The 20,649-nt window shown below is 38.1% G+C and overlaps 3 protein-coding genes across 3 annotated transcripts; 1 reads left to right on the top strand and 2 right to left on the bottom strand.

The window, feature by feature from the left end:
• Positions 1-1,683: 1,683 nt before the first annotated feature.
• On the top strand, positions 1,684-5,353 carry crygs1 (crystallin, gamma S1). Its single transcript, XM_056448077.1, has 3 exons — positions 1,684-1,759; positions 2,081-2,323; positions 5,011-5,353. The coding sequence occupies exons 1-3, from the start codon at positions 1,751-1,753 to the stop codon at positions 5,281-5,283; spliced, it is 525 nt and encodes a 174-aa protein (XP_056304052.1). The 5' UTR covers positions 1,684-1,750; the 3' UTR covers positions 5,284-5,353.
• A 2,793-nt stretch (positions 5,354-8,146) lies between these two features.
• LOC130216184 (uncharacterized) lies at positions 8,147-9,418 on the bottom strand. The gene is made up of 3 exons (XM_056448076.1): positions 9,014-9,418; positions 8,541-8,822; positions 8,147-8,447 (listed from the first exon to the last, which is right to left on the bottom strand). Exons 1-3 carry the CDS (start codon positions 9,312-9,314, stop codon positions 8,326-8,328), a joined length of 705 nt encoding a protein of 234 aa, XP_056304051.1. The 5' UTR covers positions 9,315-9,418; the 3' UTR covers positions 8,147-8,325.
• A 7,187-nt stretch (positions 9,419-16,605) lies between these two features.
• Positions 16,606-18,680, bottom strand: LOC130216329 (uncharacterized). Its single transcript, XM_056448217.1, has 4 exons — positions 18,594-18,680; positions 18,229-18,504; positions 17,858-18,130; positions 16,606-17,037 (listed from the first exon to the last, which is right to left on the bottom strand). The coding sequence occupies exons 1-4, from the start codon at positions 18,634-18,636 to the stop codon at positions 16,883-16,885; spliced, it is 747 nt and encodes a 248-aa protein (XP_056304192.1). The 5' UTR covers positions 18,637-18,680; the 3' UTR covers positions 16,606-16,882.
• Between the last annotated feature and the right edge of the window lie 1,969 nt (positions 18,681-20,649).

Raw genomic sequence — 20,649 nt, 5'->3', positions numbered from 1 at the left:
AGCACTTACATTTGAGAAGAGATGCTTAGCTTAGCCCTACGCTAATATTTTTTTGTCAGCTCCTGTGCTGTGGCATTACGGGATACCAAATATTCGACAGGATTAACATCTTAGAATCTCCAAACAGAATACAGATTTTTGTCTATTATTAAAGAGTATTAACTCATTTGAAATATTAATCCTTTTCTCTATCAGTTAGCTAGCATGCAGTTCTGTCATCATGACAAAAAATTATTATTTTTAAAATATTTTTGAATGGTAAATAAACAAAATATATTACAGCAATTATAGCTTATTGCAATTGTATACCTACAATTTTACCACAGATACCAAGGTTAAATTATTGATGGTGTAGTAAATTACATTATAAATATAGTAATGTGAAAAAATTATTCCCCCTTACTGATTCCTATTTTTAGCATGTTTGACTATATATATATATATATATATATATATATATATATATATATATATATATATATATATATATATATATATATATATATATATATATATATATATTCGTGAAAGAGAAAGATAACACAGGTAAACACATCATGCTGTTTTTAAATGAAGTTTTTTATTGTGAAGGGAGAACAAAATCCAAAACTACATAGCCCTTTGTGCAAAATATGTGTGAAGCAAACTTGGGTTCTGAACAAGAATCCAAAGTCTACCAGCAAGTCCACCTCTGAAAGGCTGAAGAAAACAAAATGAAGACTTTGGAGTGGCCAAGTTAAAGACCTGACCTGAATCCAATTGAGATGCTGTGGCATAACCTTAAAAAGGCAGTTTATGTTCAAAAACCCTCCAATGTGGCTGAATTACAACAATTCTGCAAAGACGAGTGGGCCAAAATTCCTCCACAGCACTGTAACAGACTCATTGCAAGTTATCGAAAATAGCTGTTTTTGCTGCAAACGATGGCCGAGCCAGTTATTAGATTTAGGGAGCAAACACTTTTTCATACAGGGCTATGTAGTTTTGTATTTTGTCTTTCCTTATTAATAAAAGCCATTTCAAAACTGCGTGATGTGTTTACTTGTGTTACTTTTGACCATTATTTACATTTGTTTGATAATCTGAAACATTAAATTGTCCTAAAACAAGTATAAGTGTTGTTCTATAGTCTTAGTAGAACTTTGACGAAAGATGATGATCCACATTAAACGTTGACTACTTTATAAAGTACTGCATTTGGTATGCTTTCAGCAAATGTTATTCAGCAAATAAAGGGAGGAAGTGGGTCATTATAAAGCTATATAAGCTCATTTGGCCAGCTGAAATTTTGACAGAGATTTTAGCCTGCACTCAGGAATGGCATTTTGTGTGTATTTGTTTGCACATTTGCAACTGTATGTGTGTTTACACAACAGGCTATTGTTGAGGCCTGGGATTTCATTACTTTGAGTACAATTTATTATTCAGTTCTTTGTACCAACAAAATTTTTATCTTTTTGTGTGTGTGTGTGTGTGTGTGTATGTGTGTGCGCCTACTGACACAGCTGAATAAACACACACCCAAACAGACCCATGCACACAGTGCCATCTCTATACCCCATAATCCGCCTGTCTTTTTCTAGAAAGCACTGACTCAATTTTTGGATCTGGTTTTCATGACAAAGCGAATGTCCACTTTACAGAGAGATGTCTGGGTATAAAAGAGCTGCTGTGGGATGGGCCTGAACCAGCACAGCTCCACAACTCTACCCCCTTCCACAGGCGCCGCCACCAGACGAACCTCTGCAGAATGGGCCGGGTGAGTACGAAGGTGATCAGGACACTCTGCTCCCATTATTGATACCTTTTTTTGATAGTAGCAGATGCAGAGATGGCTGCAATAGCATTTTTTTTTACTATTATTACTTTACTATCATTGATATATATTAATATACTATTATATATATATATATATATATATATATATATATATATATATATATATATATATATATATATTATTAATAGTGTATTCTTATATTATACATTTGCATGATAACAAACCTGTAATGCAAGCAGACATAGTTTATTACCATAAAATCCTACAGTAAAATAAAATTTCACCGTTTGCTCCATACAGATAATTTTCTACGAGGACAAGAATTTCCAGGGTCGTCGGTACGAGTGCGATAGCGACTGTTCGGACTTCCATACGTACCTGAACCGGTGTAACTCCATCCGCGTGGAGAGTGGGGCCTGGGTGGTCTATGAGAGACCAAACTTCATTGGCTACCAGTATGTTCTGACCCGGGGCGAATATCCGGATTACCAACGCTGGATGGGTCTGAACGATCGACTTTGCTCCTGCAAGATGATCCACTTCGTAAGTCGTGCACGTGCATGTAAACAATTATATCACACTTATACAATGGAGCTGTTGAATGCTTGATTCTGATTGGCTGATGAATATTCTAAGGTGTGCAGTCGTTTTCATATAAACACACAGCTAAAGTAGTTCCAGGCAGGTTTGAGCACATTACAGTGGTTGTTGCTAAATCGGATACGGTTGCGGCCAGAAGTTAACAAGAATTATTTATATTATTTATAAAATTTCCCATTTATTGTATTTCATTAACGTCTACCCCAACCCTAAACCCAACTGCCACAGGAAGGTAAAAACAGTAGTTGTATCGAGTATTACTTATGCTATCTAATAAATTACCCAATAAATTGTATTTTTTAATGCCTACACCCACCTCAACCCTAAACCCAACCGCCACAGTGCTGTAAAAATATTAATTATTGTTATACAATGTCATAAAATTTTTTGCTATATTAATGTGCATATCACACTTCCTGCCAGCTGCATATCTGATCTAGACTTTACCCATTAGAGTTCAATTTCACTGTTATTTCAGTTGTCTAAACATTTGCAACCATCAAAAATCAAATCAGAACAAAACTCAAAGGTTCTTTATGTATGTTTTTGATACTTCTAAAGCATAAAAATACCATAATATATCTGCCGATATTAAAAAATCATGCTAATTGAACATTCTTGTGAAAAACAATGCTAAAGTCAGCTATTCTCCTATAACCAAATGCATTTTGTGTAGGAACGTCATTCTTTGTTTTGGTCTCCATAACCAGCCCACTGCAAGTTTATCCAATTATATTTAGACACCCTGGGTTGACTTGACAGAAAAAAGCGTATTTCATTGTCATGAAGGCTGCCTCAATGTCAGCGGGCGACCTCTGGACGATAGTAGCAGCCTCCAAAATTAGATGGATATTCAGATGTAGAAACCTGCAAGGAAATAAACTTTCTCCAATATTTTGAATTTGGACTGCCATACCTAGTTCAACCACTAGGCAATCCTACATACTGCACCTTTAAAGGGCCATGAAACCCCTCTCTTTCGGTTCAAGCCTACCACAGAATTTTTCCAATAAATGCGCTGAGATGGCCATGGAGCTCTGTGGGCAGAGGGAGGAGTGGGCGTGACCGGCAGAGCAGAGGAAAAAGAGGGGAGCAAACAACTGTTGTCAGTTGGCTCACAAAATGAGACAGAAACCGTGAGGAGACACATGATGAGTTAAAATGCAAAGAAAGATACAATAAGGAATTTAATATCCTGCTACATTTGTTATTCGTAATTTCAAATACACGTAAGCACAAGTTTTATATTATTATAAAGATAATCGTGCTTATATAAACACTATAAATGAGGACTTCTCTCCTCCTCAATTCCCGGGTCTGAATGCAGGATAGCAGTGCAGCAGGTCTCTTGCCCTGTCTATTTCAACCATTGGCCCTGCCTGTACTCTAGAGGATTTTAAACATAGGTGAACACAGCAGCACAGATATAGGCGATCTGTCTGAATGGTAACAAACTCAACTGATAAAAGACAAAGTCATTCTCCAATTTTCGTACAGCCCTCTAGAAAAAAATGCTCGCTGCAAACCAACAGCTGTGATGTATCGGCCCTGACACAATCGCAGGGAAAAAAAACATGCAACAAACCCAGGTGGATCATGGAAACAAACATAATGTCATGAATATTTAAGAAGCAGGGTCTTCTCATAGGATAAGAAAACTCTAATGAGATACTAATGAGAAACTGACGTGTCATCACTCCACTAGCAGATTCGCGCTATGTCACCGATTTTGTCAAATGATTTTAAACCCGGAAGATGAAATTAGCTGACTAAAGCTTAAAATTATCCCCAGTTTTCTCCACAGTTCAAGAATTTACACTTAGCTCATGATTTATACATAAGTTGGCTTGGCATGCTGTCCCGGGAGAGATCCCTTAGCTCGAGGGATCCTCAGGCCCAGAGCTCCCTCTCTTTCACAGGGCGAGCGAGATTGAACTCAGGTCGATCTCAAAACTCCCCCGCTGCTAAGGCTAAGGTGAACTTCCTGAGAGTAAGACATTTAGAAGAAAGAATTAGGCTTATTTTTGTCTATAATATAGATCGTATGCAGACACGGGGGAACATACAGACTCCACACAGAAATACCCGATGGCCCAGCAAGGACCCAGCGCCATTGGTGTTCTTGCTGTGAGGCAACAGTGCTAGTCACTGGGCCACCGTGCCGCCCATTCTGCATAAAGGTGGAAAAAGGGGAGGAGGAGGTTTCTTCCAGACGAAACTAGTTGTAGAAAGGAAATAAGGATATATATATATATATATATATATATATATATATATATATATATATATATATATATATATATATATATAGTGACTTGGGATTAGCTAATATAAATATAGTGACTGGGTTAATCATGAGCATGTGCTCCTCTCGAAATTAGTTTAATATTAAACTTCACTTAAAGCTGACAGGTTGTTGTGCTCAACAGACACAAATCTGTTAACATTTCAGTACTCCACGGTGTCTTGAACCTTTAAGGCTTTCAATGTGATCTGTCCAAAAAATAGTCTATTGAATTATTAGAAAATGAAGACACATACTAGATGTGTATTCATTTCTTACAATTCAATAAGGCATTGTCAATGATTCCTTACATACGTGACGTTCAATGGTTGTCCCTTCATTCCAGGTAAGCGGTAGTGAGCATAAGATCCAACTCTATGACAAAGGAGATTTTGCCGGCCAGGTTTACGAGACCACCGAAGATTGTCCATCCGTGGTGGAGCGTTTCCGGACGCGCGAAGTCCACTCCTGTAAGGTACTGGATGGGATCTGGATCTTCTACGAGCACCCAAACTATAGGGGACGCCAGTATCTGCTGCAGAAGGGGGAATATCGTAAGCCCGTTGACTGGGGTGCTGTTTGCCCCACCGTTCAGTCCTTCAAACGCTTGACGGAGTGACGTCTGACCTGTAAATCCATCCATCTGCAGTTCTCCTTTACCTCCAAAACACCCGACCACGAAAGCAGCAACATGCCTGTGCTGAATTAATAAACGTGTGGTTGCAAATCAAGCTGTTGTTTGTTGTCTTATTTATTTTACTTATTTATTTATTTAAGTTTTTAACTACAAACAACAAAATATTCACCTTACATTGCAGTGCAGAACAAAGTTGTTTGCATTAAATTTACAGGACTATCATTTGTTTGTGTACTAATTAGAATATTACATAATGTATTATATACGCTTATTTCACGCGGCCGTTATTTTAAAGAACCAAAGCGAGGCTGCGGTGGGAAGAACCCCAGAAGTATAGGACCAGCACTGTAAACATTGCAGTAACACGCTGTGGACTACAAACCTCCAGCTGTTGCCGATATTTCAAAATGCAAAAATGGTGTCAACATCACAATATCATTAAGTAAGTTTAATTTAAACAATTAAAAGCAATTTAGCATCAAACAACATCACAATCTCTTTAAGAGTAATAAAGCTTAAGTGTCCTCCTAGGCTTCAGTTCATGGCAGCAGGTAAACACCGTGGGGACGCTTTCCTGCTTCAGTCTATGTAACCCGGTGAGCGATAAAACACTGCAGCCCTCTGTAGCACACCAACTTGTTGTCTGTAATAGTGTTGTCCCGTTACTGAAGTTTTAAAACTGTCCATTTCCTGCTAAGTTAACATTGAAGCACCGCTGAGCGCGGATGACTCGACTGATCTTCACGGCTGCTTCGCGCTGCAGTCTCCGTGTGTCTTTGTTTGCAATCAGTTTACCGCTCTTCACCCAATGCAGAAACACGGAGACTGGAGCGCAAAGCAGCAGTGAAGATCAGTCGAGTCATCAAGCAGATCGCTCGTCTGTGTTTGTACTCTGTAAACAGCGGAGAGTGAACTGATGACCTTCTCGGCCAATCACAAGCATTTCTGTTGAGCAAGTGAACACAATGGCACATCAGCGCTGTTTTAAGAAAGCCATCAACAGTGCCTTAAATGTTAACGGGAAATTGACGTTTTTTTCTTTTAATTCAGTATCGTGACAAGTCTAATAAGTCTGATAAGATATACAGCCAGGTACACAACGTTCCTATGTAACTCCCAACGATACTTCCGGGTATCTTCCCACTGCAGCCTCGATTTCGCTTTTAAAAATGACGGCCGCGTAAAATCAGTCTATAGTGAGAGTGAGTTTTTTTGTTTATTTTGACATATTAGGGATTAAAATATACAAACAAGAAGAATATTAAAATGAATTAAAACTCATCTTTTAGATTTCCAATAACAACATTGCTGACTCCAAACAGGTTCGTCACTATTTATGGTCCTCCAAGGCCCCGTTTACACTGCCAGTTAAATGTGACCCAATTCCATGTTTTTTGCTCATATGTGACACAGATCGGATCTGTTCTATGACCGTGTAAACACGAAAACTGCACATGCATTGGGATATTCAGAGATTGGTTTCAGGCCTCCTGTTTACACTGTCAGCTCTTGATGCCCAATTCCGATTTTTTTTTTTTGCCTGTCCATTTACACATTCTTCTAATTGTGACCCATATCAGATTCATGTGTTTACACTTGTGATACAGTTTAAAACGTTGCGCATGCGTAAAGGCGGGTTCCAGCATCTGCGCCACACTAGACACTTTTAGCTCGAAGTTCACCCAACTTTAAAATTATTTTGGGGCAGAGGAGGAGGGAAAGGGCCGTCATCGCAACTATGGTTTATTTATGTGTCCTCCACCATTCAGGGGAGTTTGTGGGTACGAAGGAGATCTCAGGTCTGGTGGGAGCAAATTGTGGCGACTGACCTCTTTCCTTCTCCATGTTTCCTCTGTTTCCTTTTTTACCGCGTCGGCGTCTCCACACACACTCTTCCTTCTATGTCATTAAAACTGGGAGAAGTACCACATTGTCGCAAGTTTAATGACGTAGAAAACGAAATGCCTCAATAAATTCGATCTGCCTGTTTACATGACAGTCGCATTGTCATATATCCGACTTATATCAGATTTATTTCCACATATGAAGGAGGCCTGAAACCGATCTCTGAATATGCGAATGCATGCGCTTTTTTCGTGTTTACACGATCATCGAACAGATCCGATCTGTGTCACATATGAGAAAAAAAAATCTGAATTGGGTCACATTTAACTGTCAACGTAAACGGGGCCCTTCATATGTTCAAATAAATCAGTCATATATTACTAAGTTTTTATGTAGGGACTGTTTTGACAGTCTGTCCACAAGATATTTTTAAAAATGTAAAAGAAAATATGCTACAATTTGAAGTACATTATTGTCATGTAAATATCCTAATTTATTGGTCAATATTACAGCATATTCATGGTGTGATCTGGGTTGCCAGGTACCAGAAAAAAATCCAGCCCAAAGCTAACTCGATATTAATAACAAAATTAATGAAAACTATCACTGTTAACCTGAAAAACCTCCAGTTCTGTCATTTTTCCTACAACAGCTTTATTAAAATATCCTAATGTCTAAAACTACGACCCAGCACCACTTGATCAGGTTGGGTTAACCATTGGTTAACTAATACTATGGTTTCTGTCGTTCCTTAAACACAATTTCCTCATTCAGTAGTCCCAGAAGAAATGATTCACATTGAACATTAGCAAATTTTAATCAAATATTTTTTGCAATCTGGATCAAAACCAAACCCCATCAACTGCAACTTTAGCTAATTTAACAAACATTAAAAAAAGAAACATTTCAACCAAAAGTATTAGTATAGTTTAGTATGATTTATTTAATTTAAAGCTAAAGCTATCCAAATAATAGTGAATTTAATTTAAATACACCTATATTGAGCAGAAATTCACAATCATCATGCACAACAATACTTCACAGTTTCAATGCGGAAACAAAAACGAACAAAGCAGAACCTAATCGCAGCAGAATTTTGGAAATTATTGATTCACGAAGCTTTGTTAAAAACACCACAGTGAAATGTTTAGATTTACAGACAAAACATTAAGAAACAAATTAAAAATATGCTCCTCTGGATATGATGTCATAAACCACTATGGCAACAGCAGCCACGCCCACAACAGCAGAGAGGACCAATCGTATCACAACTTCAGTGAAACCACAAAAGTGAATCAAGTCTAAGGACAGAAAAAAAAAACATTTTATTAACAAAATGCAGCTAACCAAATAACACCTCATCAGAAAGACCGACATTAACTGTTTTGATGTACCTGGATGTGTCAGACAGACGTTACTGATGTCCAGATGTTCGGTCCGGTAAGTAAAGGACGTGTTCAGCACACAGCTATAGGTGTTTTTATCCTGATGTTCAACCTCCAGATGTAGAGAGAGACTGACGCTGAGATCAGACACACTGATGCTGGATAATAAACTGTTTCCTTTGTACCAGGAGAGACTCACAGCACTCACATTCAACACTGAACACAACACTGAACAACTAGACGATGAAGATGAAGAAGAGTCTCTGGTGATTACAGGATTGGGCAGACGAGCTGGAAAACATCAGAGAATAAATTGAAGTAATACTTTAATTATTATGACAAAGTTAATTTAAAGCCATATCAGCATATTCTGTTTGCTATTATGCATTCAAATGCTTAGAGCATACTAAAATATATAGGAGATTTTAAATAATCCATTGTAAAACATGAATGTGGAAGACCACATTAAATCAGCTACTCACCATAGACATTAACATGAAATGATTCATTGTAGCCTCGAGCATTTATTCGATAAAGTCCAGAGTCTGTGGTACTGATGTTCTTGATGGTCAGAGATCCAGTTTTATTGTCGATCGGGAATCGGTCTCTGAATCGCTCCTCCTCATAATAGATAATTTTATATATCTCATTTTCAATCCAATTGACTTCAGCTATATGATTATTGTCTGGTCCGATCCACCGCTGAAGATAAAACATTTTATATATGGATGTACCAGAAACATCAGCATGCAGAGTGACAGAATCCCCCTCCATCACTGACATAATTTTCACTCCATCTAAAGCACACCAAAACAACAAGATTAACCATAGACGTAATTATCAAACTTATCATGCGTTAAAGGCGCGGTAGGTGATCTGCCAAAATGCTACCAGTTAGCATGATATGTTTGAAACACATTCCCTCCTCTACCATCCAAAGCCATGTGATATCCTCCTGATATCACGAACACGCACCTTAAAGATAACCGTAGACAATCCAATAGTTCATGTCATTTGCCAGTTAGAAAACTTCATATTACCTTATAAAACTACAAGTACCAATGAAACATTATTATATCAGTTGTGTATCAAGCAAAATTTGTTATAATGTGCAATATTTCATGCATGCAAGGATCGCTGCTCTCGCTCTCTCACGCTCTTTGTCCTAAAGTGACTACTGTATGCTTAATGGTTGGCCGGCGTTGTGCAGTAATTACGCTTATTACTAAGCCACACTGACATGCTATTTCAGACCGATTATTCAGAGTAGCATGGTAAACAATGTAGTGAGTGTGTCACAGGTTGTCATTGTTCAAAAATGAACCAATGTGAATATAAAACCAACTTCAGCTCAGTAAAGCAGGCTAGACGGACTTTATTTATATTTTGTTGTTAAAATAAATACAAATATACATTATTGATGTTTTAAATGCTGTCCCTTATGAAACTGAAAATAGTCACATCAATCATTCGCCGGAAGTTTTCAGTAGCTGAACAACACTTCTGTGCATTTAAACCAGGGATGGGCAAACTCGATCCTGGAGGGCCGGTGTCCCTGCATAGTTTTGCTCCAACCCTAATCAAACACACCTGCTTGTAGCTTTCTAGTGATCTTAAAGACACTAATTAGGGTGTTCAGGTGTGTTTGATTAGTGTTGGAGCAAAACTCTGCAGGGACACCGGCCCTCGAGGATCAAGTTTGCCCATGCCGGATTTAAACCATTCGTAACAATACAATCTACATCAGCTTTGCGCGACTAAAATAGTTTCAAAACAGAACATTACCTCTCTAAAAGAAATACGTCAGCCATGTTGTCAATCATCCTCCAGCATGCAAAAGTAACTCCAATATTCATTTAAGATTTTAAAGTTTTGATTCAGCATTTGTTTTTAGCGCTGTCACTCTCTCATGTCTACATGCATCCGCAAACGGAATCAGAATTATGGGAATTATCAGCCCAACAATATTTAATTGGATGAAGATTTTTTTAGTCTTATGCCTTACTCAGTATATAAAAATACATAGAAATAGATTTAGATCATTTACTTTAATCAGTACTAGTGGAAGAGACTTTCAACCAGCACAACAAAAATGTTTCTTAATACAATCACCTACTGCACCTTTACGTTTCTTTCATTCTTTGAGAGGTAAAGCAACTGAGACTACATCCTGAGTGTAAAATAACAGATTTAAGCAATTACTTCTTACATAGTTTGTGGTTATCGAATAAAGATCATTTTCCCAAGGAATCGTTTAATGGATTCATTAAAACTTCAGCTATTAAATACCAAAACAGCAAGATTTACATAAATAGACTGAATATGTAATTAGTCATGATGTCATGAACAAAAACACTTACCAACTAGACGCCAAAAATACAAGAAAATTAGTCTGTGAAGCATTTCTTTTAAAGTATTGAATTAAAAATACTCCCCAAATCAGATGCGACACAACTGAAATTTGTCCTTAATCACAAACTGTGTCTGCCGATGGTCTCATGAAACTGTTGATGATAATCCGACCCTCTGTTCTTTCTGGTTAGTTGTCTCTTCCTTAGATTCACTTGTTCCAAACCAATGGCTGTGTCTATTATTAACCTATCTCTTTTCCCATTATGTATTTTGTAAAGTGATTATTTGAGCTTCAGCTCTTTAGCTAGATATAGCCAGACAGGAAGTAGGCCTCTATTTCTTATAGTTGAGTTTCCTGTTCCTCTGTAAACGTGTTAATGCTGTGTTCTATTTTAAGACACCCATGCTATGTTAGATGCCTTTTTAGGAAGTCTTTTCTCTTGACTTATACACATTGGTTGAAGATACTTTTACAGCTCTACTAAAGTGTATAAATAAGCTGTATATTGAATAAAGGATTGAACATTTGGTGAACTTAATTTGATGTCGACTTCTCCTCGTTTCCAGGACTGCTGAAATTTTTTTGTATCACGTTATTGCCTAAAAACCCCGAGGACAAAATTGAGCTACACTTTCATTGTAATTGCAATGGTACTGTAGCATACTTAGTTAATTCCCAGCTAGCAAAATTCATGTGGCTCAAATCCGGCCCACACCAGACACTTATATCCAGCCCACATACCGCATGGAATGATGGCACTTGGGCGGTCCGCTCCTATTTGCAAGATCTGGGCCACAATTAAGCCATAGCAATGTCACATATCAGCCCGAATTCAACCAAATGAACCAGAACTGACCCTATTCTGGGCCACAGTTTGCTTATATTCTGGCCCAGATCTGGCCTACACCTTACACTTGCTGGGTGTGGCCAAATACAAAAATCCCAGCATGCATTGCAGTATGAATAGATTCTATAGTTTATTGATGCTTCAGTTTTTATTATTTGCTGTTGATTCTGCTGTTGACGTTGTTGATTTTGTCGATTTTAGTCTCCTGTTTGGGATGTTTGTGAGTTTTGTTCATTTTGTTAATTGTCACCGTTGTTGAGGTTTATACACTGATTATTATTATGTCTCTGTGAGCAGAAGTTGAACCATAGAATTTTTTTAGCTTATAAACCTTCATTATATGTGCAAGCATGTTATTACGTTACTTCTATCAGTGAATTATCACAGGTTGTGCCTCACTTCATTTTATTGTTTTTTTGTTTGTTTGTTTTTTCTTGGCTTGTTTACTGTAATGAATAAACTTTTCAAGAAAAGTTCTCAAAAGTTACAGCAGCCCATAAGAAAATTTCAGGGCTATGAGCCCAACTAAAGCGAACACTTCTCTCCATGATGGTGACTTTAGTCTATGTGGTCCACATATGTTTAAAGATAACTGGGCCACATATTCCATATCTTCTCTGGGTCACTATAGGCTAACGGCTGCATTAGCTAGAGTTTACTGTGCCGAATATTTGCCAAAAGTGGCCCACATTTGTCTTAAAGGGCACATAGTTTACCCCTTTTTTATGATTTAATATTGATTTTTTGGTTCTTCTGAGTGTGCCAGTTTAGGTTCAGTTTAAAACACAATTCAGATTGTTTTATTATAATGGGTTTTAAAGTGTCATGTTGGGGGCGTGTCCACAGTTCGCTGATTTATGAGTGTGTTGCTTCACATGAAAATTAGTTTCGACTTCGCGAACCAACGTAACAAGGGGGCGGAGCCAAGAGCTCCCCCGCTCTGTGTTTGCAACAGACAGGCAGACTGAGAGAAGCAACATGAATGAGAGGGCCAGCATTCAGCCGTACATGTACGACTCAGACACAGACCAAGCAGAGAGTACAAAATCATTTGTGGCTTTGTACAGTTTTACAGCCAACTGTGTGCTAGTTTAAAGTGCTGAGCTTGTACACCGATACTAATAACCACGCACACTGAATGAACTTTGACTGAGGCACCAGAGCCGCGACACGGCACACTCAGACACACACATTCTCATGTTATTTAAAATGAAGCTATTCAGATGGCGCTCTGGCGAGGCAGAAATATGAAGTATCCCGAATCGTGGCTGGGCACCGTGGACAGCCGCCGACTTGAAGCGCCGTTGTGTGTACCCTGATAGAAACCTATGTTTAGAATTCTAAAATGCACGGCGCTGCGCGACGCAGAGCGGCGCTTCTGATGTGCGACCTGCAGGAAAGTTTGTTATTTTATTTCCAATGGAGGGACGCGCACGTGAGGCAACTGCGCTCGCACTTTCCAGCTGCACCTAGTTAAGATCACAGGAAGCTTCTGTGACCGCGAGAAATGCAAACGGCTTAAGTTTAAGGTAGACACAATGAAAAGTACACATGTTTGCAAACCTACCAGAAGATACAAACAGTAATTCCGATTAGAGCGATCATGTGGTGAATGTTGATCTTGTGTTGAGCCCAATGAGCCTTACATCTAAAAATAGAGCAAGGGTGTTCCATTAGTGATATTGCTTTGACTCACGCTGAAAATGGCGGACGTGAAATAACAAACTCAGGATATGGTGATGCGCCTGTCAATCAATATTGGTGGGCGGGGGGACCGCGCTCCTACGTCAAGTTGCAGTCGCTCTGAAAACCGCTCCAATTGGTCCACCGTTTTTATGTTGGGTGTGTTTATGTCACCCCAATATGACGCTCTATACACTATACAAACACACATGTCTGTCCATACAGCTTGAAAAGTAGATTTTTCACCATAGGTGCCCTTTAAGATAACTGGCCCACATTTGCACTTACACGTGTGAGCCACTTTAGGTTCAGACCCAGATTACCCTTAAATAATTATGCCACATTTTTGCCAACTGTGGCCCACATTTGTCCAAATTTATCATTTTCCACATGAGCCACATTAGGCTCACATTCAGATTTCATTTTGCCATAAGTGCCAAATCTTTGCCTTAAATGACCCATATATGAATTTGAATTATTGGTCCCCCTTTGCCATTGTACAGGTGGGCCACTTCAGGCTCACATTCATTTTGTCTGGGCCGAAGGAAGACCACCAGTGGCGCATAACTGCCTAAAGTGGCCCACATACGTATGCTATCTGGGTTAGATAAAGTTATGAGTAACTAATAAAGTTATGGAAACTAATAAGCTCAACTTTTCCAAATTTGATTGTAATGCACCTTTTGTTAAGCTCTTTTGAAACAATAAATATTGTAAAAAGTGCTACACAATTAAACTTGAATTGAATTGAATAGCATACAACAAAATTGATGCATCTATGCTTGACGTGCATCAGATCAGACACACTGACGCTGGATAATAAACTGTTTGCTTTGTACCAGGAGAGACTCACAGCACTCACATTGAACAACTAGACGATGAAGATGAAGAGTCTCTTGTGATAGTGGGATTGGGCAGACGAGCTGAAAACATCAGAGAATAAAATGTAACATGTAAGCCGTGTTGAGCTGAGCTGGAACACCAAGTAAATCACTACATATTGGGATACAATTTAAAGTAATTTTAATTCATATTCTTTGAACATATCAAAACATTAGAGATTTCAAATAATTTCTGATGTTGCTGATGGTCAGAGATCCAGTCTGATTGTCCATCTCTAGTCTGTCTCTGAATATCTCATCATCAAAATAGATAATATCTGCCTTTTCACCTACCAAAAATAAAGTAAGTATAGGAGTATCTTGAGGTCCAACCCACTCTAAAAGACGCAGATAATCTCTTCTATCATTAAATGTATGATTAATATGCAGAGTGACAGAATCTCCCTCCATCACTGAAACTCTTTTTACTAGGTCTGCATAAAACACACCAAAACAAGAACAAAAACTAGTTATAGATTAACTAAACCTAAAGCCATGAAAACACTAGCCAGATGCAACAAACAGAAGAAAATAAACATTTTTCAGTAGTGTTTAAACACTCTACAAATCTGAAAGTCAGGATTGTGTAATCCCAAATAAACTCTGCTGATTGTTTACTCTCTTTAAGACAACAAGCCCAAATGGAGGATGTTTTCTGTCTGTGAAGACCTTCCTTCAGTTTACAAATTCCTATAAATGGTGAGATGGTACTTCCTCAAACTTAAGACGAGCCTCGTCCTACAAACAAAAACCAGCACAGCATTTTTGCTCTGTTATTAACCAGGGTTTTTTTTAAAGACATTCAATAAAAAATGGGTAGTGGATAGTGCTGTTGCCTCACAGCAAGAAGGTCGCTGGTTTGAATTGGCTAAAATTGCTAAAATTGTCAGTACTATATGTGTGTGAATGAGTGTGTATTGGATGATTCCCAGTGATGGGTTACAGCTGGAAGGGCATCTGCTGCGTAAAACATATGCTGGATAAGTTGGCAGTTCATTCCGCTGTGGTGGCCCCGGATTAATTAATGACTAAGCCGAAAAGAAAATGAATGAATGAATAAAAAAATTGTCATTAATCATTAAATAAACTCTGCTAATCGATTTATTTACAGTATTATTACTACATACTGCTCCTAATGGAGGACGTTTTCTGTCTATAAAGACTTCCTCCATATAAATGGTAAGAAGTCTGTTTCTCAAACTAGTCACGTGTCTTATTGTTTATTATTGATCAGTTATTTTATTAGCCAATTCATTTGTGCTTCTGTGTATTACATTTAAACCGTAAGCAGAATAATTATTCGTTTATGTTTATTTTACCTCAGTATTTTTAATGGAGTTTCTGCTCTGGCCTGCTGCTCGGTCCTGACAGTGCTTGCGTTTAAACAGTCTTTTATCTCGTTTTACGCTTAAATATCTAAAAGAATGCTTACTAATTATAGTTTAGTTACTTTACTATAAAAATGTAAATTCATACATTAAGCAAATCTCCCTCGCCTGCAGAGGGAATGGGGTTCCCCTTCGATAGGTACATTTGGGCTCGATTATCCTTTGAGGTTTGCAAAAATCGTAGCCAAAAGCAAGGTTTAGTCTCTGAGATTTATTAGGCAAAGATTCAAAAAAGAAATAACTTAAATAGCCTGCCAAAGACCTTCAGTGGCGTCGCAGACTGGATGAGGAAATAAAACTCAGAGAGTCTCACAAGCCACGTGAGGATGGGCGTGATGGCAGACCAGGTGAGTCTTGGTTTGTACGGACCCTCGTGGAGCGACCAGCACCCATACCTGCCAACAGGAGAGCAAGAACTGGACTAGATCAGGTCTGAAAATGTTGGACTTTACCACAGAAGAGCTTGATAAGGGCAAGGACTGGTCAGAGCACAGAAGGTAAGCATTGGATGCACAATGCCGCGATCACACTAGTGATCGAAATTTTGTCAGAGAGGTCATGTTTTGAGCTTCTATTGGTCTCACGCAGCCAAGTGATGCAATTTTGCAGGTCAGAATCCACCAAGCTTGAAATTTCCAATGCAGTGAACTGTGAAACTTGTCGCACAAGCTTCCATTTCCGGTCTGTCACATTCTTATGCGTATGAATAGAATTCTATGAGGCGAAAAGAGCAATGTGACCAAGTGGGTACAAGTAGTGACCTGCTGAACATCAGAATGACTAACAGGTGTGTGTCGGTGCATTTGAGAGATCAAAATAAATAACAGTGCTCATAACATTATCACACTGAAACATGTGATTCTTCACATGTAGTTCATCTGTTAACATTTGAGAACTTAAAACGATCTCCAATAAACACTAATCTACTACGATTCAAGCAAACAACCTTCAGTTTAGTCCAGATAGGCTCCATTCAGCCCAGACTGAATGACAAGATTAAATAAAGACAAGCGTTAATAATTAATATTTGTGCTTTTGATATAAAATGTCTCTGAAGAGGCAAAATAAGGACAGCAATGTACTTTATACAAAAAAATCATGAAAAAAGTTGATTAAATCTTCTCCAGCGCCATCTAGCCCCTGTTTGATTTATGGATTTCCGTGACTTTTGACAAGAACTGCCATGATTTCATAGTTCATCATTCAATGACTGATTGTGATCTTCTCCTCTTCTTCTCTTCAGCCCTTCTGGATATGATGTCATAAACCACTATTGCAACAGCAGCCACACACACCACAGCAGCGACAACCAATCGTATCACAGCTTCAGTGAAACTACAACAGTGAATCGAGCCTGAAGACAGAAAAGGTAGGTTTAACTGAGAATCTGCTCCTATAATATAACAAAGTCACCATTAATATCTCATCTGAAAGAAATAAGTTTTTGTCCTGTGCAATTTTTGCAACCCTGGCTCATTCTAAAAACTTACCCCTATATACATGTCTGGAGAATGTCAAATACGTCCCAGGAGCTATGCATTTTTTTGCAGTTTTTGTTTTAGGGAATCGACCAGAGGCCGATGTGTATGCTTTTTCAGATCTTAAATTTCTTTCTTAAGTGCCATTTGCACATGCTGTTCTCACATAAATCCACCAGAGGCCGCTGTCGACTAACTGACTGACTGACTGATCGACTGACCCACCCACCTCCTTCCCTAAACCCAACCAATAGTGTTTTCAAAAGCACAGATTGACCCGCCCACCCACTTTCCTAAACCCAACCGACAACAATCCCCAACAATCCAGAAAAGAAAAGCCCTCGCCTGATTTTTACCACTTTCAGATTTTATCACATTCTCCCTGTTATTTACTTGCTTATTTTATTTTTTGGCTTCTGTTTTTGTCTAACCTGCTTTCTGGAACCGCTCTTTGGCGGTCTTGAGCCACGTCATCATGATCAACTACATGGCGAGCTACTGGACAAACTGGTAACAGCGGGAAAGCCATCCACACAGAGGTAAGCTCAAAAAATAATGACGTCAAACCACCCTGTAGCGTTCGTTAGAAAGACGAAATGCAGCCAAACTACATAATTCACGATCTCCAGAAACGTATATAGGGCTACGTTTTCAGAATGAGCCTATGTTGAATTTTTTTTTTATCGCCACCATTACCTTGACATAGCTGAGTGATGTCTAGATGTTCAGTCCGGTTAGTGAAAGAATTGTTCAGCACACAACTATAGGTGTTTTTATCCTGATGTTCAACCTCCAGATGTAGAGAAACACTGACGCTGAGATCAGACACACTGATTCTGGACAATAAACTGTTTCCTTTATACCAGGAGAGACTCACAGCACTCACATTCAACACTGAACACAACACTGAACAATTAGATGATGAAGAGTTTAAAGAGCCTCTAAAAATGGTGGGATTGGGCAGACGAGCTGGAAAACACAAGGCAATTATGTCAAATAAACTCATTAAAAGTAATGAGCTTATTAAAATATGTTGAGGAGTAAACTGTTTGTTTTCAGCTCCTCACCATAGACAGTAACATCATATGATTCACTAAAGAATAAACAAAACATTTTATAAAGTCCAGAGTCTGTGATTCTGATGTTACTGATGGTCAGAGATCCAGTTTCATTGTTCATCTGTACTCTGTTACCATATATATTATTCTTATAATGTATAACATCAGCTTGTTGGGATTTAAACTCCCAGTTTATATTACACATTTTATATAGTGGAAAAGTGGAAATATCATTGTGTAGAGTGACAGAATCTCCCTCCATCACCGACACTACATTTACTCCATCTGTATTTGAACAACACACAGACACGCAGCAATATTAAATAAAAGTTCATGTTCAATCTCTACACTGAAGTTATAAAAACTCGACTTACCAACCAGACGACACAAACAGAAGATTATGAATATGTAAAGCATTTCTTCAGATGAACACACTCCACAAATCTGAAATGCGTCCTTAATCAAATACTGTTGAAGAGAATGAGCTTTTAAAGGACTTCACGTCTTTACAAATAGTTCCTCAAATTAGTCATGTGTTTCAGTTCAAACCAGCACAACTCTTTTTGCCTACTGTTAACCTGGTTAATTTAAAAAATTATAGATTTATGATCAATTTATTTGTGCAGCTGCATATTAGGTTGTATATATGTGTGTGTGTGTGTGTGTGTGTTTGTTTTAGGTCAACGCTGAAGTTCATATTAAGTGTAACACAGTCCTGCATACTTAAACTACACCCCTGCTCATACTGAGCTCATGTAGTTGAGGAAGTAACATAATTTACATGTATTTCTGCTGAAATTCTGTGCAGCCACAGACTCTATTTTTATCAGACTTCTGCAACACAATCTCACGGCAATTCGTAACTTTTTGATTTAGTCGCTATATCATATGAATTCGTACGATCTAATTCGTACAATTTAGTACGATTTGCTCATCCCCCAATGACGGTTGTGTTTAGGGGTGGGGTTAGGTGTCACGTCCCTTTTTTTAATCTTACAATTTCGTACGACTGAACTAGCCACTAAACTGACAAAACATAAAATACTTACGTTTTCTCGTGAGATCAGGCTGGACTTCTTATGCTCTCCAATTATTCTAACGCACCGTTTTCTGTCTCTTTCTCAACTTTATATATAGGCCTATATAACTGAGGATAAGTCTAGACCTGAACTGTTTTATTCTTGTTGTCAATGTCAATTTTATTCATATAGCACTATTACAACACAACCAGAGGTTGATCAATGTGCTGCACAATACACATCACAACAAATATAATATAAATATAAATAATATAATATAAAGAGAAATATAAAATTATAGCTAAAACAGACAATTTCATTGATAAAATGCCAAATCAAAAAGGTAAGCTTTCAACCTAGATTTGAAAACAGACAGAGATGAAACAGATCTAATACAGAGGGCCAGAGCATTACAATGTAGGACCAGCTACTGCGAAAGCATGGTCACCCCTGCATTTCAACCTAGACTTAGGGATACATAATAATCTCTGGTTAAATGAGCGAAGAGAACGACCAGGCTGATGCTCAATCAACATGTCTGACAGATAAGAAGTTGCCAGGCCATTTAGAGATTTAAAAACCAAGAGAAGAATTTTAAAAGTGACTCAATAGTGCACAGGCAACCTGTGCAAAGAGTGTAAAACTTGTGTAATGTCTTCATGTTTTTGGTAACGGTTAAAAGCATTGCAGCACTAATTTCCCACTATGCCAAATAAAAGTATACATGATGAAACACTAAACCTTCATACCTCTTCAAAATATGTACTGTTATTAACACAAAACAGTCTCCCGCAACACATGTACTGATGGCTTTTTGAGAGGAGAAACTGAATTTAATGATTGAAGAAAATATCGGATCTTATTCTTGCACAAATACATTCATCATCTATAAACGCTAGGCATACTCTCATTCAATTCAAGCTCGTGCACAGAATACACTGGTCAAGAACTAAAGTGAATAAAATTTTACCTGGTCTTGAACCAACTTGCCTTCGTTGTACAACCGAACCCGCCACCCTGTTACATACCTTCTAGTCTTGTTTTGGTCTGATTTTTGGGGCAAAGTCTTCAGGTGTTTTTCTGCTGTTTTTTCATTATCAATAGACCCAAACCCCTTAACAGCACTGTTTGGAATCCTTTCAGAATATGTTGAATTAAATTCATTACAGGCTGATAGTGGAGCCATTGCAACTTTACTAGCTAGACGACTTATTCTTATGAATTGGAATTCAGCAGCTTCCCCTTCTTATCAGCAATGGGTTTTTAATTTCTTACATGCTCTACACATGGAAAAGATTCGGTTTGCAATAAAAACAAAAGCCAGAACAGTTCCAAAAAAGTCTGGAGACCTTTTCTAAAAATATTTAAGGAGACACCTATATCTTAATTGCCTTTTTTCCTTTCTTTTCTT

This window comes from Danio aesculapii, chromosome 22 (genome assembly GCF_903798145.1).
Source record: "Danio aesculapii chromosome 22, fDanAes4.1, whole genome shotgun sequence".
In the NCBI taxonomy this organism is placed as follows: Eukaryota; Metazoa; Chordata; class Actinopteri; order Cypriniformes; family Danionidae; genus Danio; species Danio aesculapii.
The sequence above is the reverse complement of the archived record's forward strand: the minus strand, read 5'-3'. Positions and strand labels throughout refer to the sequence as shown.